Source organism: Lutzomyia longipalpis, chromosome 4 (assembly GCF_024334085.1).
Source record: "Lutzomyia longipalpis isolate SR_M1_2022 chromosome 4, ASM2433408v1".
Lineage (NCBI taxonomy): Eukaryota > Metazoa > Arthropoda > Insecta > Diptera > Psychodidae > Lutzomyia > Lutzomyia longipalpis.
Window position 1 is genome coordinate 19,272,935 of NC_074710.1, and position 24,443 is coordinate 19,297,377.

At 33.2% G+C, this 24,443-nt stretch overlaps 1 protein-coding gene across 1 annotated transcript in view; it reads left to right on the forward strand.

The window, feature by feature from the left end:
• Positions 1 to 1,459: 1,459 nt before the first annotated feature.
• LOC129794774 (uncharacterized) overlaps positions 1,460 to 24,443 on the forward strand; it is a 35,764-nt gene continuing 12,780 nt past the window's right edge. Inside the window, exons 1-2 of the mRNA XM_055835631.1 lie at positions 1,460 to 1,755; positions 13,096 to 13,257. Coding sequence (XP_055691606.1) covers positions 13,152 to 13,257 — 106 coding nt within the window. The 5' untranslated portion in view covers positions 1,460 to 1,755; positions 13,096 to 13,151. The remainder of the gene's footprint in view (positions 1,756 to 13,095; positions 13,258 to 24,443) is intronic.

Consider the following 24,443-nt stretch of genomic DNA (forward strand, 5'->3'; position numbering starts at 1 on the left):
AATGTTTTTATGTTTTACGTTAGACGCGAAAGGGTTAAACTTCCAATGATTCATAATTTTGCTTTTCCTAATTCACGAAACAGTTGAATTAATGTTTCTCATGTTCTCTTTGTACTTTAAAAGCATCGTAGAATGTTTGTTGCGCATCTTGAGTATTGCTAAAGAATCTAAACATTTATTAAGTTTCGCTAAACGATTAATGTGTTTCTTATGTTTCACAAAACGATTTCTGTTTTTTTTTTTTTTGAATTTCAAAGAATAGTTTTGTCACTTCATGAGTTTCACTGAATGTTTCATTTACGTTTCTTAGTTGTCATAGGGATTTTTTTATGTTTCTAAAATTTCATAGAACGTTCTTTGCATTATGTTAGTACTTCTAAAAATGTTATGTCCTTTTTACGAAATATTTTAATCTTATTCCTTGTTTGAGCCCTATTCAGCGACCATGAAATCTGTAAAATCTTTGAAATCTTTGATATTTCAAGCGAATTTCAAGGGTTTCTTGGTTTCTGAATAGGGTCCAATGGGTTTTTTTTATTAATTCTATAGCCATCCTGTTTCTTGTGTTCTACTACAAATTAGCTTTTAATGTTTCTCAAATGAATTTAATTGTTTTAGCTTAATTCTAGCACAAAAAAAGCAAAGAAAATAGAATGAAAAATACTAGAAAAATTATCTTATTTTCCAGCGAATAAAAATTAAAATATTAATACATAAATAAATAAACCTGGAAAATTTCCTCACGACTCCCACATCTAATTTTTTATTGTTAAAATAAATAATTTTCTTGACATGACTGGTGCACCAATTTGGGAATTGACTGCTAAATTCTTTCTTGCAAATTTCAGTCAATTTCCTCTTGGGAATACATAGCAATTCTCTTGCAAATGCAAAAATTACGTCCCTGTGGAGCGAATGTATTGATAAATCAATTGTTGTTATTCAGGGTACTTTTGCATTTCAATTTCACCACACACGGCGATTTTCTCCGGAGAATTTGGAGGAAAGTATACTTATATAGACAATAAAATAATTTTCTTTCCTTTTGGGAGGGTTGTTCCTTGACGGGGGATGGGAAATGTCTTGTGAGAGGAGGAAGGAAAATAGATGAAGGAAAAATTGCCTGGAGACTTTTCGATTCTTGTGCATTTTGCGGGAGAACAGAGAGTGATATAGAATTTATTGAATCATCATACGACGGAGGAATATGGCTCTAAATCGATGTGTTGGGGGTACATTTTGGAAAGCTCTGATGCGCCTAAAGTGGGGGGAGAAGATGAGCACTAGTGGGGCTGAGGGGAACATCCAAGAGTTGCTCAGGAGGTACAAAAGCAACATTTAATCCCGCGTCTTGCGAGGTTCTCCTCACACGTTTATGCGCGCGTTGCAAAATGCCTGAATGAATGAAGAAGGGGTAGTGTATGTGGAAAAGTCACAAGAGTGGCATTTTCACCCGCTGGAAAAGTGTTATCACATCCCTCAGTGACTCCGTGTGCATTGCACGTGTTTCGAGAGAGAGCGAGTGTGTGAGCTGCTCCCCTATTTGTGAGAAGCATAGAAAATCATCCCTCTTTGTGTGATCCACAGAAAAAAAGCCCCCAAAGTGAACTGAAGGATTTTCTTTTCAATTCAAAAGCAGGATAAAAATAAAAGGAGTTCGGTGCAATTTATAATTAGTCTGATACAACATTTCACGAGAGATTTAATCTCAAAGGAGACACACAAATAGGGTGAGAAGGGAAAAACAGTCAAGAGGTGAGTTGCATTTGATGGCAGCGGAAACCTTCCAAGACACTCAAGTGATACTCAAACCAATTGGGGGAGGCATATATACAAAACTTACGACCTCGTTGAAGAAAATTGAATTTGTTCCGCTCACTGGAGCAAAACACTAACATCTCACGACTTCTTCTTCTTCTACTTGCAAGACAACTTCCTTCCACCAGAATCTTCATTGAAATCTCATCCTCGAATTTTTTTTATACATAAAACATACATAATTTATATGTATATGAACTGGGAAATGTACTCCCACAGTTTTTTCCTTTCAGCGTAGAATCTTTCACACAAAAGAGAAGTTGTGAGAATATTTATAGAATTTTTATGTGTACCAAGAAGATTTTTTGAATGATTTTCTTTTAATTTCTGGGAAATATTTTGAAAATTTTCATGATATAGAATGAATATTAAAAGCGAAGGAATCACAGCAAGAATTATTAAGAAGAAAAAAAAGCTTTAAATACAAAATTAAAATGTTTAATTTACCATTTACTACTACACACAGAAAAATAATTCCCATTAATCAAACGTGAGTGAAAATTCGCACTTTGACTCACACTAATTAATATAAACAGAAAAGAGATTATTCGCATTTTTTCGAAAACAACGTTAACGAAATCTATCAAAATTGAGTTAATGAATCGCAAATTTAACACTTGGAGGACAAAACTGGCAATCGTGGCCAATTGGACTTTTTTAAACCACCATACAGTCGTGACCTCGTGGTAGGACCGTCGTCAAAATGACTTCTCCGCGGTAAAATGGCTTCAGATTGAGGAATTTTGCCTTCGCAGTGGGACAATTAGTATCCTACCTTTCCAATAGTACTAATTGTCCCACTGCGAAGGCAAAATTCTTCATTCTGAAGCCGTTTTACCGCGGAGAAGTCATTTTGACGACGGTCCTACCACGAGGTCACGACTGTAGATTAAATTCTATCCAACTTATCTTGTTGAATTCTACATCTATATGTGTAGACAACTTCAAATACTAGAAGACTAGAAGAAAATCAGGAAAAATTATTTCTTTATAAATAGAAAATTAAGCCCAAAGTTTGAGGTTAGAAATTTCTATCCTTCAAGTGTTAATGATGAAAGTTTTATAATATTGACAATTCTTCCGACTGCAGCGCCACTACCATCTAAGTAGCCCTACTTTCAACACACTTTTGCAACTCTGAAGATTTTTTTCTTGCCAATTTTTTCTCTGTGTATAACGAAAATGTCTCTGTACCAAAAAATTTTACAGAGACAGATAAAAATAATAAATTAAAATTATAATTTGAATAATTCTTAAGGTTCTTAAGGCCAGCACAGATTTTTTTCCCATTTCAAATACCGTCAGATGTTTACAATTTTTTAAATAAACATGCCTGTTAAAATTCTTCTTTGCTTTTTTTTTAAGCAAATAGACATAAAGAAAAAATCTCATTTCACCTTCGGGATATGAAAAATTAATTTCATTCTTGGAAAAGAAAAATTCGTCGCTTGCGTCAGCACTTGTTGTATAAAAAATAAAACATTTTATGGAACTGAGTGCTGATGAAAGCATCAAATTCCTGAGAAAATGTAATGTATCGTGTTGTATTAATTTTCCCCTGAATTTTCTATGTATATCGAAAAGATTTCTTTTGAGACTTTTCCCTTTTGATATGAACTTTTTTCTGGGAAACTTTCAGTGTGAAAGCTTTGAAGAAAATCGAATGGAATCTATCGGGTGGAATCTTGACAATCTCAAAAATTACAATAAATCATTATGAGAATATTTCTCAAATATGTTAACTTCTTGCAAACTGCTGATGCATAAATCATGCCCTTTCTGAAGGAGGAATTTTGTACTTTTATTGTGTGATCAAGAAAAGCAGGGAGAGTCCTTCATCCCTTCCTTCCCCCTTTTTTCCTTCCTCTCTCCATGAGTCATTGTCCCTGCTGTGAGGGAAAAACAATGTAAAGTAAATTGAGTTCTTGCCACAATAGCTCGTGGATTCGCATTGCAAAAAGGAGAATGAAGGAAAATTAATCTCACCCTTCGCGCCTAGACGTTTTCATTAATGTGAAGAGCTTTTTCTTCACCTTCTCGCAAGAATATGTATTAATTTCTAAATTACATTTCCCCCACCTTCCAGTTCTTTTAGCCAAGGAGACATCGCGCACAGTGAAAATCCTCAGGCTGTATTTTCACCTACATTACATTTCTTGCCCTCAAAGAGAGAGAGAGAGTGGTGAAGAAAATATAAATTGTGTGGCAATTTATTGTGTCTCCCCATGTTGAGGGAAAAGATTCCGGTAGTATTGTCAAAATGGAAAATTGCGAATGAAGATTAATTGAGAGGCATTTGCTGCGACAAGAGAACACTCTCTTTTGGGGGGGTGGTGCGTCTGTGGGAAGGGGGTGGTTGCCCCCATTTTAACCCCTTTCGGCGCGTGAAAAGTCTGCCTGACGTCACCTGAAGGTCCAAATCATCTGGGCGGGAAAATACGACGATGATTGATTGACGCGACGGTGACTGTGAAAAGTTTTCATTATCAGTTTGAGGGATGTTTTTATCACACACATTTTATCGCACATTCCTCAGGGCAAATCTTCGCCTTTGCTGGGCACGTGCACGCCTATCTCAATTCCTTTTGACTCCCCCATTTAATCATGCGATGAGTTAAGGCTTCTTTGACAGCTCCCTCCCTCTCCCCCAAAAAATGGAATTTTCCTTCGCATGTACGCCTTTCCGGCTCACGAAGAGCTTTTCTTGGCACATGATTCAATTCACACTCCTCTCCACAGATTAATATTCATGTTAGACCTCACACAATAAACATCCGATGGATTTCATCACTGACTGAGCCAAGGGAGCTGTTTTATCTTTCAGCAAATCGGATTGATGGCAAATATTTGCAAAACTTTCAACATTTTCCCGTCCACTTTTCACAAGGAAAAATATTACATAAGTGAAAATTTACGCAACTAGTCACTCTGTTGGAAAATACCCTTCTTGGCTTTTTTTCCAAAGGCAGCTCTATGTGAAAGGAAAATCCACTGGTAATTGCAATTAATTTCATATATAATACAACAGGAAGCTCTGAACATCCCCCCGCGCCACATTATTGATTTTCAATTCATCCTCCACCAAGCTGTGTAAACTATGTATGTAGGTAACAAGAAAATTCCTTTGAGTATTTTGTTGCAATTAATAATTAAAGCACCTTCAATATATACTACCTTTCAGCTACATATGCTCACAATGTTTTAATTAAAATGAGAAAAATGCAGAAGAGGTGAAGAATAGAATGGCAACATCAAGAAAATTTTTAGTAGGGGAGAACGGGGTAAAAAAAGTCAATTTGGAATTTTCAAATGCCAATTTCTCTCAAAGTTATTAATCGGAAAAATCTGAAAAATTATGGTGAAAAGCCCTACCAACCTCCAATAATTGACTACAATTTGGAGGTTATCCGCACAATAGGTTAGGAGTTAAAAAGCAAACACAAATTTTGGGCCCATTTCCCAAACTTTTGCGTATTGAGAAAAACTCGTTTTCCGATACTTTTCCTTTAGCAATTTTCCATTCTGATAATTTTTCTTATTAGCTGGGTTAGTGCAGAAAACCTTGCCAAGGTGCATTTTTCATTAACTTTTAATGATTTTTCTATACAATTGTTTGAATCAATTCTCAATCAATGAGAAAATCGCAAAATTCTCTATTTTAGTGGGTATAAAAGTGAAATTCCTTGTCGCGGATCAAAAGCTGAGAAGTTTAGCTATCAACTACCATTAATCTCTCTGGTGGAAAATCCTTGGAAATGTCGGAAAATTCCACCGACTTTATTTACCCCGCTGGTGACTATATTTACCCGCCGAGTTTTAAAAAAAAGTCAGAAGCGGAAGGGTTCAAGAAAAGCTCGAAAACTCATATTTCCCGTGGAGATAGAGAAAAGTAGTCTGAGACAAAGTTGTAGGCCAGAAAATTTCCTATAAGAATGACCTTTAGAGGAAATTTTTTTGCCCCGTGGGAGTCTTGCAAATAAAGATTTATGCAAATTGACTTTTTTAACCCGGTCTCCCCTACTGTAATTGGGGAAATTTTAGAATGAATTTTCTCATATATTATTGTGAAAGAACATTAGTTGATAAAGGGGAGAATCTAAGGTAGAAACTAAATTTTTGCAAGAGAATTGAAGTTTGAATGAAGTTTGATCATAAAGGGTATTTAAAAGCAAATTTTCCGGGCTAAAACTTTGTCTCAGATCATTTTTTTTTATTTTAACGAGAAAATGCATTTTCATGTCATTTTTCAAACAATTTTTAATTTACAAAAAAAAATATGTAAAGTTGACAAAATGGGAAATTATTTATACATTTATTTTTTATTTTTACTCCCTCAGCTGTATTTCAATTTGAACTATTTGAGTGTTTAAATAGAATAAAGAGAGTTTTTTTTATATTTAGGTAACCTTTTCAAAAATTGAAGGCTAAATGTCAATTTCGCGCCTCTCGCGAGCTATCAAAAAAAAAAAAAACGCTTTATCACACCCACCGAAAAAAAATTGATCAATATTTTATTGAACATAATTTTATTTACGTGGTTCATAAATTCTGTTATGAAACCAGCTACACCCCCCTCCTCCTCCCACAGTATTGGCTATTTGGTAATTCCAATTAGTTAAATCCCTTTGTTATTGTGCGTTGGAATATAAATTTATTTTTCATCTGATTCTCATTTTTTTTTACTGTTCAACTAATGATACGAATTAAGGGCAAATTAAGGGGTCATCCAAATGGATTTTCTTCTATCAATAAAAAACACCCTTAATTAAGCGCAGTGATTTTTCTAATTTTTGCATACATATCGTGTTGATTGTGCGGTGAGAACTTTCGATGGGTTTGATCAATATTTCCTTCCCACCTTGTGCGTGATTAACGAATCTCTGTGGATTTGTTTTTTTTATGCAGCACATCAAAAGCACTAAAAGTTCAAAAGAAGTGAGAAAAAAAAGCTCTCACGTGTGGGGAAAAAGTTTTACTTATTTCGCAGTGAGGCCACAGAATGATTATCCTCTTGTTTTTCATGGCATTAACATCACTTTGTTTTTGGAGGAGAAAAGGAAGATTAATTGGCTGTGTGCTCGTAGCAATTGCAACACAAACTTGCTCCTTTTTTTTGTTCTTGTGCGCGTTGTGGGTGGGCTTTTGTTGAGGAAAGTAAATTAGGAGTCATCCATGAATAAATGTGCGAATATCATGTGCCTTACGTGGAGGGATTTGCTCCTTTTTTTTCAGGCCCTTAATGGTGCTCCTGAAAAAAAAAGAGGAACACCCAGAAACATCTCCTTTTTCAGGGGTAGGTAGATGTGAGAGGGAGAGGGAGAGGGATACAAAAGAAGTGAAGAAAAACACATAAATTATTAACATCGCGCGACAAAAGCATAGACTTTCCCACAGCATGAAGGAACACATAACACTCAAGGGGCGCCAGTGGGGGCTGCCTTCTTGCCTGTTACGTACAACCATTCGAGGTTGGTCAACAATTTTCAACGACAAGATATACCAATTTATTTTACCCAGTGAGAAGCCCTCCCAAAGGGGGTGGGAAAGTGACAAAAAGTACCATACTTGACATTTTTGATGATATTTTCACACATTCCCTCCCAATGGGGGGTAAAATATCTTCTCCGCTAAGTCCCATCGTACTTCTTCCTACCTATTACTCTATGAAAATTTATATTTTAAGTCATTTCACTGTGTGAATAGGGAAGCTCGGGGCTATTTTGAGCTTTTCTTTAGAGAATTATTTTAGATAATTTTTAAATATTGATGAAAATTCTCAATTTGGGTATTTTTAAAGGGAAATTTTATGGATTTTTCGGAATATACTTCGAATATTAAATGTTTGGGGATCAATAAACCCCTTAAACTGCTAGAATTATTTATGGACAATAATTCGTGTGTTTCTTGAACAAAGAATTAGAATATTTAGAAAGATTTCAGCTAATTAGGTAGATGAAAGGAATTTTAAAATAAATGTTAGAAATTTTATTTAAAAAAATAAAATTACAATAAAAATATAATTGAAACTTTAATCACATTCAGAGTTTTTTTTTGTCAAATTACGTTACATTTTATTCACTTTTAATTCGTTTTATCCATTTTTGTCTCTTTTGCTTACTTTTTAACACCTATTTACCCACTTTTACTAATTTTCATCCATTTTTATTGAAATTTACCGACTTTTATTGCAGTTTATCCGCTATTACAGCAGTTTATCTATTTTAAATGCAGTATCTTTATTTTTATTGAAGAATTTTTATAACGGAAATGTTTACAGATACAGCATTTTTCTACTTTTACTGTAGTTTAACTATCGATTTTTCTAGCAGTTTATTATTTATTGCAGTTTATCCATCTGTTATTAACCTGTTGTAACAGTGAACATTTTCCTCATAAAACTAAATATTCATCAATAAAAATAAAGATACTTCATTCAAAATAGATAAACTGCAATAAAAGTCAGTAAACTGCAATAAAAACGGTAAATTGCAATAAAAGTCTGTAAATTCATTATAAAATCCCAAAATATTTAGTGTTATAGCATTTTTATTGCATTCTATCGATGTTTTACTGCAGTTTACATATTTTTCTCATAGTCTGTCAACATTATCAATTAGAAATTAAAATATATTTAAGAAAACTGTAAAATTTAAAAAATTTGATGAGCGCAGTTTGCAGAATTATTTATGCACTCAACTACAAATGATAATTTTGAAAGATTTATAAGCTTATAGCAAGTAGCCCCAGTTTCCCCTAAATAAACTTCATCATTAAACTTGAGCAAAATAATTTCACGTTATTCTAAATCTTGTGAAAATGCTCATTACATCATTCACCGCGGGTAAAGAATCCTATTCTTCGTGTAATGAATACTTAATGTGCGTTAGAAGCTAGAACATTCTATGAAAGCTTTGAAATTTATAAATGTACAAACTGAGAGACTTTTTGCAAAAGCTCACCTGACGGAGATTTTTGATATCATTAGGATTTAAATTGGGGCATATTCGTGAATATGCAAATAAATTTTCCCTCTAAAAATGTTAATAAAACCAATTTTCAAACCACACAATGAAAATTATGGGAATGTGGGGGATGTAGTAGAAAGCTCTATAGAACCACCTACTTAAAATATATTCATGCAGCTATATACATAGGAAAAGAGAAGTGTAAACAATGGGGCTCATTCATAAGCACGAAGCTTCAATGATTTTGGTACTTTTTGAATAAAATTAGCGCAGAGAATTTCTGTGGAAATTTTAGTAGCATCAAACGCCATTCTTTAAGCTTCCACACCCCTCGTCGACGTCGCTAAAATCACCGTAAAATCCGTGAAATAGAGTGTGATTTCCGGTATGTATGTATGTGGTGGGGAGGATTTTCAATTTCGTCAAAGAGATCATTTTTCAGCAGAACTCTGTGTGCTGCGAGGGATGAATTTTATCCTCTTTTCTCCCTCCCTTTTGTGTAAACATTGCGAATCATTTCCAAATTTTCTTCCTGCATTAAGTGTGTGTGGGTGAAAATATATGATTTCCATTTTCCCATAGGCCCTTGGAAATAACAAAATTTTCAATTATCCTCCATCACCGGAAGCGCCAACATAAAGTCACTTCATGCTATTTGCACACAAAGAGTTTTCCCCGGAAATTCACTAAAATTTCCCAAAGAAACTTTCACACAAAACTTTCTCGGAGCTTTCATCAAAAATTGACTTTTTGGGCTTCTCTGTGCGCTCGTTAGTTGTGCAAAATGGAAGCATTTATCATATAAATTATTTAGTTTTTCCTGAATTTATTTATGAGCATTGCACACCTGCAATGTTCAGGAAAAGGGAGATTTTTTATTTATGAGAAAGAAGGCCAAAATGAAGAATGTTTTGATTTTTTGAAATATTTTTCTTTTTAAATTAAATTTATTGTTCAATTTAGACAAAAAGAAATGAAGAAAATGAACATATTTTATTTAATGAAACTGCCCTAACGTTCTTTGTACCCGAAAGCCCCCAACTACTCGAAAAAAAATAAATAAAAACACCAAATATTACGGCAAATGACATTAAATCTTTTCTTGAACAGAAGAATATTCAGAACTAAAATTTTATGCTTGATAATGAAAAACATCACGCTCAATTAAAATAATCCAGATATAGGCCACTCTCCCCTAAACTGTGTCCTTCCTGAAGTCAACTGATAGCACATAGAGGGCACAAAACCTTCAAAAACTCGTGAGAAAGAAAAAACCTATAAATTTTTCACCACACAGTGACTCAATCAATTTGAATAGAACTAGCTCTCACCAGGCGCCTCCACTGGGAATTTTCCTTTTGTCAATAGGAATGAAAAACAAGACTTTCGGGGATTGCGTAGTTGTTTTGGCAGACACAGAAGATGAGATAAAAAAGCCCACAACAAACGATGGCAATATCATCAATCTAAAGACATAAATCTCGTATAAATGCCACAACTCTCTCTCTCTTTCTCTTCCTTAGAAAGGAAGAATAAATAAGGGATGTGAAAAGGGGAGGGAGAATTCATTTTTCTAGCCAAAAGTTCTCTCAACTCATTTGAAATTCCTAATGGTCTGCCGAAAATTACCACAATTCGTGCTCCGAGACGACGTGCGCCAAAGGGATGAAATAAATCGTCCCAAGAGAATTTTATTTTATTTATTTTTTGCTCAAATATTTAATATTAAAATTACCTTCAGAGAGAATTTATTTAAATTGGATGTGGGTTTCCCTTTTTATTGGTGATTTATTTGTGTGTTTTTTACGGTGTGATGGAGGCAACAAAAAATCCAACCAAAACGGAGGACATTCGAGGATAAATGGCGGGATAATTTGTGAAATGTCCAGGAGGGATCTCATTAGTTATATTGCGATTGTGATCGGTCCGGAGGCACACAAATGGGGGGAAGAGAATAAATCAGTTGGTCGAAAAATAAGGGAAAAATCCTTTAAAGGTGCTTTTGGGCTTTTCAAACAAATACAAAAAGATCTCTAAGCTTTAAAGCTTTTTATAATTTTAGCAAATATTTTTCGGTTATAAAAATAAGTACAAAATAGTTCAATTTTTCTCGTCAAAATAAGTACAACATCAGATAGATTTCAAATGGAAAATTTATTAAACCACAAAATGGAAAATTAGTTGAACTTTAAATCAGGACAAAATAGGATAAATTTCTAGCTAGAAAATTCATAGAAAAATTAATGAAGATTAATTGAGTAATTTTTTTCGTCAAAATCAGCTCAATATCTAAGAGATTATTCATTTTTTCTCGTCGAAATCAGCAATACATCAGGGAAATCATAAAGCAAAATTCACTCAAGCTTGAGTAATTAATTGAGTAATCTCGTTAGTCGAAATGAGCACAAAATAAGACAGATTTTGAAAGAAAAAAAAATCATTTCATTTTGAAAAACTAAAGTTAGATAGCTTTTCCCGTCGAAATCAGTGTGAAATCAGACAGATTTCTACACAAAAATAATAGGAAAATGAAAATGACTATTTGAGTAGTTTTATTATGTCGAAATCAAGACAATATTAGGCCGATTTTCAAGCAAAATATCATTGAAGCTTGAAAATAATTGTTGGAGTATTAGCTGTGATTCTTTCTTCAAAGAAGCACAGCTTCTGTGTACACTCAAAAATGCAAAGTCGTCAGATCGGGCTCAAACTTGGGATGAGCACGAATTAGGGTCCCTACATTCCAAAAAATGGTGGCGCCAAAAATCTTTCCGGCCGGCCGGAACCTTTCGCTAAATTACAAGAGAACGGTGATAGATAGAGACTTGCGGTCAACGGCAAAGTTCATATATCGGGTGGAGGACATCCGATTATGAAGTCAAATCCAACCCCCCACCCCCCCGTCCGCCATTTTGGATAACCATCAAATTTTGTTTTCGCTATATCTCAGCCGCTATTATAGCTAGAGGGCTGAAATTTTGATATGTTATAGGGGCCATCAAGAGCTTTCCAACGATACCTCATTTTCGAAAATCGGCCAAGCCGTTTAGTCAATATGGCCGCCACAATTTTTCATCGAAAATCGACCATAACTCGAAAACGGCTTGACCGATTTTGATCAACCCGGGGTCAAATGAAAGATCTCAACAAACCCTACAACTCTCTAGAACATCCGAAGTTTCAAAAGTGACCGCTAGGGGGCCAAAAATCAAAAACAAAATTTTCGATGAGTTTTCGATGAATATCTCGAGCATCGCTTTATAGAATTGCTTCATATTTTGATATGTTATAGTTGACTATAATATCTATCACCATGCCAAAAATGAAGAAAATCTATGTAGCCGTTCCGGAGATATCGCGTTTTAAAGTTTACATGTCATATCTTGAGTTGCATAAGTCCAACGCCCCGCGAAGCGGGGCGTTTTATATACACATATAAAATAAAATAATGCATAGATATATACATTATATATATACATATAAAAATGCAAAGATAAATATATATAAACTGCAAAGATAAAAATTAAATATAGCATGGATGGAACAGTATAAAGCGAAAGAACGGTAAGTAAAACTTACGGGCTGTGATTCTTTCTTTGTCAGTGAAATGTGAAATTGACGGAAAATTGAGGATGGGCAAATTTTGAGGAAGGCTTTCTCGCGTACCGAATCACAGCCAACGCCCACGATTAAGGCTTCTCACAAATTATCTGCGCGTTGGCTGTGATTCGGTGCGCGAGAAAGCCTTCCTCAAAATATGCCCATCCTCAATTTTCCGTCAATTTCACATTTCACTGACAAAGAAAGAATCACAGCCCGTAAGTTTTACTTACCGTTCTTTCGCTTTATACTGTTCCATCCATGCTATATTTAATTTTTATCTTTGCAGTTTATTTTTTTTTCGTCGACGAAATTAGTGTAAAATCAGACTTTAAAATCAAAAGTCCTTGAAGTTTGAAAATGATTAACTCAGCAATTTTTTGTCAAAATCAGTACATCAAGTCTTAATTTAAAAAAAATATATGTATATATTTAACCCCAAAAACAGAAAATGAGTCACTTTTCTCGTCGAAATCAGCACAAAATGCGACATATGACAAAGCAATAAAACATTAGAGCTCAAAAATGATTAATTGAGCAATTTTATTCATCAAAATAAGACAGATTTCTAGCTAGAAAATTCATAGAAAAATGAAAATAAATTTTTCAGTGGTTTTTAATGTCGAAATATCAGCCCAAAATCAGACACAATAAAACATTAAAATCATAAAGACCGCTCTTAAAAGGATTTTTTTCTTTGCTTTTCTTGCAGAGGAAGCAGCAACAAAAATCCAAGCAGTTTTTCGTGGACACAAAGTAAGGGCAGCTATGAAGCAGGGTGACACTACTAGCGTCAATGGTGCTCAAGATGACTCCAAGAACGCCGAACCAACTAAGCAGGAATTAGAGGCGGAATTCGATCCCAATGACAGAGGTATGAAAAAAGCTTCTCTTTGCAATAATCAAAGCCACGGATTGAACCTACCCCTAGACCACCCAAATTGCAACAAATTGCTGAATTTGTGTCTTTTGAGGGAGAATTTTCCCTTCTTTTTTTTTCGAGGAGGAAAAATGTGAAAACTTTGCACACCAATGCATTTTTTATTTGCCAAAGAAAAACTTTTTAGGGGTGGAGAACCTTTCAAAAAAAGGTTTGAACAACCCCATCCTTCCGTTAAAAAAAACCGTCTGTGCGGTTCTTAAAAAAAAAACTGCCAATGGGGGAAGTGCTAGACTTTTTATGGGGTTGTTTTTGGGCCATTTCTCCTCTCTGTCAACACGAGAATTAGTTCGGGGAGGGAAGGCATTGGGCGAAAAGAAATGTTATTGCACATTTTTCAAGAAGGGACACCGACTTCCCATGTGGAGGGTAAAAGAAAATACATACGAGGGTGGTTTTGAGGTCAATCCATAACATTTTGTATTTGATATTCCCTCATGGGATGTTAAAGGAAATTCTTCACACATCCATTTGGAAATTTTTTCACCCACTTTTCTTTGCTTGACTGACAGTGTGCAAGAGAAGTTGTGCGAGAGTAAAATGTTACGTTTCCAGTGAAGAGAAAAAAAGCAATTATAAGTCTCTGATGTGGAAATTCAGAGACTTCCTCTTAACGAATATCTTCCTTTTCTTTTCTTCCTTCTCTGTTACCTATAAAGGATGTTCTTGCGTGAAAAGATGACCAAAGTTTAGTATTGATGGAATTTTATTATCTTCAGACTTTCTAGATTGGTTTTGATATTTATTTATTTCCAAATTTGCCATTTGGTTGATTTCTCTCGTCGAAATCAGTCAGATATCAGACCTAAATCAATGCTGAAATTCATTTTAAAGAGTTAAATTGCAGAAATGTTCTTCTAAATGAAGTAAAAAGTTTTTTTAGAGGCAATAAAATTAATGAAATATCCTTAGAAATCCTTCGATTGATTTTTCTCGTTGAAATCAGCATTAAATAAGACTGGAATTATTACATAATAATTGAAAAATTGCTTAAATAAAAGTGAATTAAACAGTCAATTTTTTCAAGTTTTTCAATTCATAAAAAATGTTTTAAAAAAAAGACAGAAAATATCTAAATATTAGTCATGGCCAAAAACAAAAACATTTCATTTTCATACAAAAAAAAAACTCAAAAATAAATATCGAGAGCTTCGGAAGCTTTTTTTTCGCGAGAAAAAATCGCTTTCGACTCGACATGAATTTATTGACTAACAAATATCATTATTTAATGCTTTCTCTGTGTAAATTTTCATATAATAAAAAATGCACCCAACACTCATTCTTTATGCGCTGATTCCGTGCTTTTGGCCCCATTTTCACAAACCCTTCAGGTGATTTTGTGGCGTGGAAACCATGCGATGAAAGCACACACCCCCACCGACGCTCTGTAGGTTAGGGGGTGAAACCATCATTGATTTTCCAGCTCATTTTAGAAGCTTTCCAGCAGTGTGGTGGAAATGTGTAATCTCCTCTAGCAATGAGATCAATGTGCATCACCAAGGGAGGAATATAATCGCTTAACTTTTCCACGGATATGATTTATTTCCAAAAGGAGAAATTCAATATAAACCCTACCTACCTATCCTGGTTATGTCTTTGAAATTCTCTTTGTGAGCAATTCACAGCTATTGTTTTTACTTATTTTGGAATAATTTGGGTTTTTCTTTTGAAATCCGGAATTCCGGACGCTTGATTTTTATATCAGGGAGTTGTTTTTGCATTATATGAGTGTTATATTGCGAAGAACACAACTCATTCATTTTCGGAAAGGTCTAAAAATTTCCGAAAAAATTTTAAACATTCTTTCTTTACACTGATTTCTTTCAAATTTAATTTATTTACAAATCCTGAAAAATTATTTTCATATTCCGGAAGAAATTTCATATCTTTACATTCTTCTAGTATTACTGGGAATTTGTAAGAGTGTTACCGAAAAAATCACCGGAAAAAAGACAATTCGAACGTTTCTACAACCGTACAATATGTTTTTCGTAAAAAAAAATCCCTGTGCATTTAGAGCATTTCATTATTCTGTAAACTTTCTTTTATTTTTTTTTTGTTTTATTTTCCGAAAATTGAGTTATGTGAAAATGTCACAGATTTAGATTTCTTCTCAAGACATACATATGTTTTATTTGCATCAGTTCAACAGTTAAAATTTGTTAAAAGTTCGGAAATATCCTAAGCAGAACATCCGGAAGAGGGAAAATACGATTATTCGGAAATTCTTTCCGGAGTTGTATATTTCGGAAATTAATATAAAAAAATTGTTTTGTACTCTTCTAATTAAATCTTCTCCGTTTAATGGTTCAAAAATGCAAAACTATGACATTAAGTGGTTAAAACGACTAAAACCTGTTGGCTCTGAATGGGTTAATCTTTAATGAAAACATGGATTATTCGTTTGCAAAGAAAATTTTTACATTTTCTGCATACAAGGATCAATTTAGTAGGTCCTTTATATATTTTTATAAGTATTTAAATGTTCTATAATCATTATCAATAATAGATTGTCATTAAAAATGAATAATGACCGAAAATCATTTGTCTCCTTCCTATTAATTGAAGGCATTTAAGTGGATTTATGTAGCTTTGATTGAATTTATTAATAATTCATACCCCGAAGCCATCAATAGTTCTAACAAAACTATGGACAACTTCGCAACAATTTACTGTTGTAGCAAATTATTGATTATTTAATATATAAATCACTATTTGTGTTTCATCTAAAATATTCATTAAATTGATATTTATGACAATTGCGGCGATTAGAATCTCTACAGAAGGTTCCATTTAACGACTACATAACCCATTAATTTCGAGTTTAATTGCATTTTTATCCACAATATCTTTTTATGGGTTTCTTATACTATTTTATATGGCTCATAATTCATGGTTTTAATTCATTTAAAATTTAAAATTTATTGCAATGTTAAAGCAAGTGGGAGAACTTTTATTAAATTACAGCGTATATAATTTTACTTATATCCTCAAGACTTTTATCATGAATTACCTAATAATAATTAAGGGGTATTTATCTGCCGAATATTTTGCCGAAGATCTAAATATTTTCTTTTTCAGATAGAATTTAGTACTTCTTCAGCTTGAATTTACTACTTTCTCGGTCAGAATTTCTTCTTTTTTTAGTACTTTTTCGGCTTAAAATTAGTACTTTTTTTCCATTGAATTCAGAACATTTTCGGTTAGAATTTACTATATTTTTGACTAGAAATCAGTATGTTTTCGAATAGAATTTAGTACTTTTAATTATTGAATTTACTTCCTAAAATTGAATTCAACCCGAAAAAGTACTAAATTCAATAATTAAAATTACAAAACTTTATCCAAAAACGTAGTAAATTCTAGCTTAAAAAATACTAAATTCTAGTCGATGAAGTAAAATTCAATTTAGTACTTTTTCGGCTTCAATTTAGTACTTTTTCTTATAGAATTAAGAACTTTTTCGGTTAATATTTACTATATTTTTGGTTATAATTTACTATGTATTTGGCTTCGAATTTTAGTACTTTTAATAATTGAATTTACTTCCTAAAATAGAATTTTCAAATAATACTAAATTCTAGCCGAAAAGTACTAAATTTTATCCAGAAACATAGTAAATTCTAGCTAAAAAAGTATACTGAATACAATGGGAAAATGTACTAAATAGAAGCTTATTAAGTGCTAAAATGCATTTTACTTCTTCGAGTAGAATTTAGTACTTTTAAGTCTTTGGTCCTCAGTCTCTACCAATTGAAGACTAAAAATATAAAGAAAAATTGCTTAATATTTTGATTTCTTTGGCGAATAAACCGAATAATCTTCCTTTCATTCTTCTTGCATTTAAAGAAGTTCTTTAACTTTTAGGAGGAGTTTATTCAGCAAATTGTTTAATTTATTGATAAATTCGACAAGAAGCATTGAAATACTTAATGTTCCTTTATATATATGTTTCATTTTCCTACATTATTTTATGCAATCAATATAATAGAATATATTTTCATTAAATGTTCTGGTTTTATCAAATAATTTTTATTAAATTCAGAGAAAATCATTTTTATGTTTAAAAATAAATTTTTGCGAAACTCTGAAAGAGATATACGTTAATTTGCATAATTTGATGTGGGTTTTGCCATAAGTGGAGCTGTAGCGGGGGGGGGGGGAGTGATATGGAAATGCAAATTTAGAACCATCAGCGCTCAATGAAATTTAATTTCCGATTTTGCCAATGATGAAAGGCATCAGCTAAACCACCCAACCGCTGATATTTTGTACACGGCGAGGGTTGTGCGGGGGTGTGGTAGAAACTTTCCCCACATTCGGTACAAATCCTTCATTTAAGGATGAATTAAAATATGTTTGTGTGGGAATTTTCACTATATATGCGAGGAAGGTGCGACAAATTGGATTGTGATTTATTTCAATATAATATACGGCAGGGGGGCCTCTGCTCTTAACCAAAACGCAACGATTACATCCATAATAAATTCATTGTCATCACCTGGGACGTGGTTTAATCAACACAAATGGACATTGAGAGTGACAATGTTTCCATTCATTTTCACATCAGACATCAGCAATTATCAATAATTAACTCACCCACTCGCAGTAATCTGTATGGTGGAAAATTGAGAAGTAGGATGACGTACACAGAGAAAATTTGTGTGAAGGATTCCTTCGCACTTTTGGACACACTTTGTGAAGACTTTTGTGAACTGCGAAAGAGAAGAAAAAAATCGTTAAAAGTTGAAAATTTGAATGAACAAACAGTTAAAAATTAAAATAAAATGAAGTAATCGAATAAAGAGTAAGGAGAAAAACATAAAAAAAAAATTTTTAAATAATAATAAAGAGAATAATAGAGAAAAAATTGAAAAACAATAAAAGACAAAAGAAAAATAGACAATCCTGCAAAAATAACGGAAGAATGTCACAAGAAAATTAGGACATTTATCATAAATTAATTGAAAAAAAAGTTTTCTTTTGCTATGCGCTCCTTGCGGTGAATACTTGAACTATGAATATTTTACAATATTTGTAGAACATCTTAAGCTTTCATTTGAATCAAATTTCATCAAAATCAAACAAGTACAACCAGAGATATAGTTGATTTTTCAATGAAAAATTTAAGCGGCCATATTGACTAAACAGCTTGACCGATTTTAACCCTTTTGCGTCCAAATGAAACACTGAAACATTGTGAATGCTTTCGGAGGATGTTTCTAAGTCAGAACGTCTTATTTGACCTCTTTAGCGCAACTTAGGAACTTAACTTTCACATTCCGGCAACCTAAAGCTTATTTTCCGGAAACTTAATTACGAAAAATTGATATAAATTTGGATTTTTTCAAAGGATTTATTGTGTTCTATATTCGAGAATAAAAATTTGCAATAAAGTTCGAATGGTAATTTTCAAAACATCCGGTAGAGGGAAAATACGACTATCCGGAAGTTCTTTCTGGAAGCTAAATATCTCGAGACCGGTTGAACTGACAATTGATTGAAAAATTGTTTAAAAATCTACCAATTAGATTCTATTTATTGTTCTTTTATTAATTACAAATTTATCAGAAATAATGAGATTAAAAAGACTGATATTATGCTACAACATCAATCCTGAAAGGGTTAACGAGCAGTTTAAATTTTCTGGAATATTTTTTCTTCGCAAAAATTCCAACATTTTTATCCGTTTTGGCATCGCAAAATAGAACTTTATTGTTCTTCTCGAAGCTTCAATAATATTCTCAGCGATTCATCAATACATTTGTATTGTTTTCTTGTTTTAATACAAAATAACTTCCAACTTCTATTGTGTTAAAGTTTTTTTTTATTTATTTTCTGTGTACAAAAGAATTTCATTTCCTCTACGATTGATATCTTGAAGTTATTTTCCTTCTTTTAGTTATTTTTCTTTCAAAGAAATAAAGCTCCAACATCTTGATTTGTGTGCTTTATTAAAGAAAGTTCTATTTTTCAATCAACGCACTCAGAGTGTGAGGAATGGAGGGAAGAATAGCGAATGAAAAATATAATTTCCGACGCAATTTTTATATTTTCACAATTTTCCGAGCTCTTCCCTTCGTATTTATAGAGTTTTCTCTATTAACTTTAGCAATTTCAATTGAAAAATTTATTATTCTCTTAACTTATATGGATTTTCTCGCACCAACACCTGCTAATATGTAAGCTATTGTAGTTTCAGGGAGGTTCAGGAGTGAAAGCTTAATTACCGTTTCTCTATATATCTAACTTCTGTGCATCCTTCCACTTCTGTGAGCATACACGCCATGTTTTTTTTTACTCTTCATGCAAAAGCACAATGATGGTGGCTTTGGGGGCTCACAGAGAGGCGCACACATGCCACCAAATGTGATAAAATATTGTGAAAACAGTGGCAAATTGCTAATCAGAGCGTAAATTTCGAACTTTTTATTACCAACTGATTCATGTCCAACAAATGTATATGTGAATGGGGTAAAGCTAGGAGAGATTGAGGGGGTGGGATGTCCGTTCAGGCCACTTTTGGGGGTGCTTTTAGGGCTTACATATGTATACATAGAGAGCAACGCAAAGTGGTGCTTCCACCATGAAATCCAACTATGTGTAATGTGGGGGTGAGTTTTTATGTATGCCAATGAAGCTCCCAATATGCAATCACATTTATCGATTTCTCATGGCTCTCCCCCCAGGAGGAGTATGTCAAGGCGAAAGTGGCTATTTTGGACACTTTTTGCCGCCTTTTTCCATCCAATAATCGTGCATTGAAATAGCCCATCCAATAAGCACAAAGGTCCCTCGCATTTAGAGCTTTAATCTAAAACTAATTTGGTGCTACACTGAGAGAAATTCTTCCTATTTTTGCAATTGGAGAGGTTAGGAGGAATTTTCAAGAGTTTAAATTAAAGCTATTCGTTGATGGAGGCGCTGCAATTAGATATTTTATCTATTTTGGAAACTCGGGGACTTTCCAGAGCGATTTTAAAGCCAATTTTGAAACCAAAAACTCGAAATTTGCTTGCACTCTGGTTAAATAGTCAAGAACTGATAAGAATTCAATATTTTCGATTTAGAAAATAAATTTTTGTACTCAAAAAAATTATTTGAAATTCTCACATGTTGGCCATTAATGTTTTAGTCGTTTTTGGTATGTTTCCGGAAGTTTTTTAGTTAATTACCGGATTTTCCGGAATAAACTTTGTCAAACTTTCAGTAAAAGTTAAGACAGCTAAGTAGAACTATATACAGTTTAAGGATTGACAGTAAGATGTTTGACAAATATTTTCAATTTCTAATAATTCAATTTCCGGAAAATGAAATTTATGGCTTCCGGAACAACAAAAATCCAAAAAATACGAAAATATTAAAACACGAATGATTTTCAACCAAGAACTCTGTCTCTTAAATCTCTTAAAAGAATCTCCTCCTCTACGAAGAAAATGAATGCAAAATTTTCCTTAAAAAAGGGGAATAATAAAGCAACCATTACCACGTTTCAGGATTTCATAAAATCCCATTAAAAAGACATTTTTCCCCAGACTCCATTCTTGGTGGAAAAATTCGCGGAAAATTATCATGTTACCAGGAAATGGCCCAGGAAATTCATCTAAATGGGATTATAATGCTTAACTTATTATTAATGCTGAATAAGATGGGAATTTTTCTAGCTCCATTGTCGCTATTTGTGAATTTTTCATAAGCGACTGTGGAAATTTTCTTTTTTATTGTCATGTCGCTCCGGAATTTATTCTTTTGCGTCTATCGCAGACTTGAGAGACATGAAAAGCTTGACTATTGCTTCAAGGTTTTACGTTAAACGGCAGAGAGGTCTCCTAATTAATATCGATGAACAAGGTACTTCAGAAGTCTCTAGAAGACTTCAAGAAATTTTAGAACCTCTAAGAAAACATAAAGGATGATAAAAGAAGCTTTAAAAGCCTTTAAAACACATTTAAGAGATTTAAAAACTTTAAAAAAGCACCAGAAGTCCCTTCAGAGCCTTCTAAAGAGAAGCTGATAAAGTCTTCATGAAAAATCTTGAAAAAGGTCTCCAAAAACCAAGATTTAAAAAAAAAGCTCTATTAAAGAGCTTTTGAGAAATTTAAGAAATTTTTAAAAATCTTCTGATGTTTCTGAAAGTTTTTATGGACTTTGGGGGTTTTGTTAAACCTTTAAGAGTTTCTAAGAAATTTTAAAATCTTTGTGAGCTTGTTAGTGAAAATAGGGAAGACTGGAGCAGGTTACACACAGAAAATTCCAAATAGGTTCGTTTAACAAATTAAACAATTTTTCTAAACTCCTTAATAATGTGGCCATCAAATTAGACGAGCTTCTTCTCTTCCATCTATTAAATTAATAAAATTAATTAATGAGTCCTTCAGGACTCTCTGTAAATTTAGAATGTCCGGAATATCCTTTCATTCACACACACACACAACGATTTGTCTAGAGAAGCGTAAAATAATTTTGTGGAAATATCCAAAATGGGGAGGTGGGAATTTATGATGACAAGGAAGCATTTTGTCGCAATGTGATTCACAGAGTATTTTGTAAAATACACTAAATCCTGTCATCATGTTGTGTGTCGGTAGGATACGATAAGCCATTTAGATAGTGTGCAGTATTGGCTCACAACATGGGGCTACACTGCATTTGATCTCTTCGTGCCAAATTAATCTCTATGCTGTAAAAGATAGATAGGATATAGCTCATACAATAACCAAGGAGAAAGGAAATTAAATGAACTTTTTTTCAAGCAGAATTACCCAACTCTCCCCTATTTTTATTCCTTTGAGACATTTTGGAGGAATGATTAATTCCACAGAGAGATTGACCGAAAACGAAAAAGTTTTTTCTCCTCTCGCAAGGAAGAAAACAAATTCGCAAGAAATTCTTTTGGGTGTTTTTTCTTCCTTTTCTTCCTTTTTATATATTCCAAAGAAAAGTGGTGCAAAGATCAGAGGAATAAGATTAAGAGAAGAGTCTCTGAGAAAGTTTTTTTTATTTGAGCAAAAGTTATACGTGTGGGGATAAAATGTTCTCTCTGTGAAAAATGCAAGAAGAAAACGTATTTTTAAGCACACAGAGAAAGAATGTTCAGAGCTATAAAAAATGTTATTTTCACATGAAAATGGAAAAATGATATAAAAGTCGCATTTTCATTCGAAAGAACACATCGAGATATATTTTTCCTCCTCTCTCTCTCTCTCTCTCTCTCTCTCTCTCTCTCTCTCTCTCTCCCTCCTTCGACTTTTGAGGAAGAAGTTTGTTTAAGGAAGCCCTCAAGACCCCTCACGGAAAGTGCGTAAAGAAGGAAGACGTGCAGGTGGGGAGGAAAATAATTGAATAAGATGGGAGCGTATGGGGGGGGAAGGGATAAAACATAAGAAAATGTGTATAGAGAGCATATTTTCCAGCAAGAGGAAAAAAAACAAACATTCACAAGGCCGTTAAGGAATTTTTCCGGAGGTGATGAAAAAGAATTCCCAAGCTAGTCGTCTTTACCATGAATTCCAAATAAAATTTAATGGTTCCCGCGGTTAGAAAGAAATCCTTGTGGCTTTCCACACACACACGACATTTTTTTTTCCTTTCTATGCCTTTTTTGCCTATCTCTGACGTCATGTGCATTTATTTATTTATTTTTTTTTTCACAAGAATATCAACACATAAACAAATAAAATGTCTCCTTCATCCACTCCTTATGGGGAGTGTGTGCGGAGAACATTTTCATTTTAATCTGATACACATAAAAGTCAGTCACACAGTCTTCATTATTTTATCACCCACACAATGGCCCACGACGGAACCGCGTGAAGATGGTATGAAAAGAAGAAGAAAAGCTAAAAGGAAATTGTTCTACCCAAGAATAGAAAGAATATGGAGCCATATTAGGGGGCGCGCAGACAAGACGATATCAGTGGCAATTCCAATTCGAGATATCATCGAGGCCGAATGGAACTCACGCAGAATTTATTTAGATGTAATGGAGATGTTCGTGAGGAATGTATTTTCATCTGAAAGATTGCCACAAGGATGATACGCTATATATGTTGTTTTTTTTCGGAGACCTCGAGAAGAAAGGATGAGCCTCTTTGGAGGGAAATGTGATTCTTTTGGAGGCATTTTCCACAATAAAAATATTTATTGAGGTCATGACCTCAATTCGAGGGTGTAATCGGGACACGCGTAGTTCTTTTGAGAAGGGGAAAGAAGAAATCATCAAAAAAAACTTAATTGGAGACTGAATTTAAAAAAATTGAAAGTATTCTGAGAAGGATTCTTATGAAGAAATCTGAAGAAGGAAAAAATAATTAAGGCAAAATGGGCAAAGTAAATTACATTCTTGAAGAAAATTTCGAAAGAAAATTTCAGAAGAATTCTAAGAAATAATTTTTTGAGCATTCTTTTTTTCAAACTTTCTACTTTAAAATTCTATCCAGACTTTCTCTTTTAATTTTTCTCATTTAGAATTCTTCTATAAAATTAATTTCTCTTTTAAATTCCTCTTCAGAATTTTTATAAGAACTTTTTCTTTTTAAATTTTTCTTCTACCAAGAATTTTTTCTTCGAATTTTCCTTCTCAAGGTTTTCTTTTAAAAATACTAAATATTTTTGTTCTTGAGAAATTCTTCATTAAATTCTCATTTAGATTCCTCTCAAAAAATGTTTCTCTTGAATCTATCTTAGAACCTGTTCTAGAATCAAAAAATGGTTTAAAGAAAAAGCCATGAAAGGTTTGAATTGAATTTTATTGAATTTTCCTCGAAAAGTCGAAGAGAATTGCTAAAGAGGCCATTAAAAGCTTAAAAAACAATTCTGAAAAATGTGAAATAAAAAAATATGGAATTAGAAATATGAGTGAAGTAGAAATACAAGAAGGGTTTTTATGAGAATCTCGAGAAAGGATTCTTAAGAACATTTTTTTTTAATTTCCTTTCTCAAAAACATCTTCAGAGTTTCTGCCATTAAAATTTTCATTGGAATTGTTCTATTAAGACCATTTTCCTTTTGAATTCTTCTTCAGAAATGCTCTTTAGAATTTTTCTTAGACGCCCAGAGTTTTTATTTTAAAGTTTATATCTTTTGAATTTCTTTCTAGAAAGATTCTCTACAAAACTTCT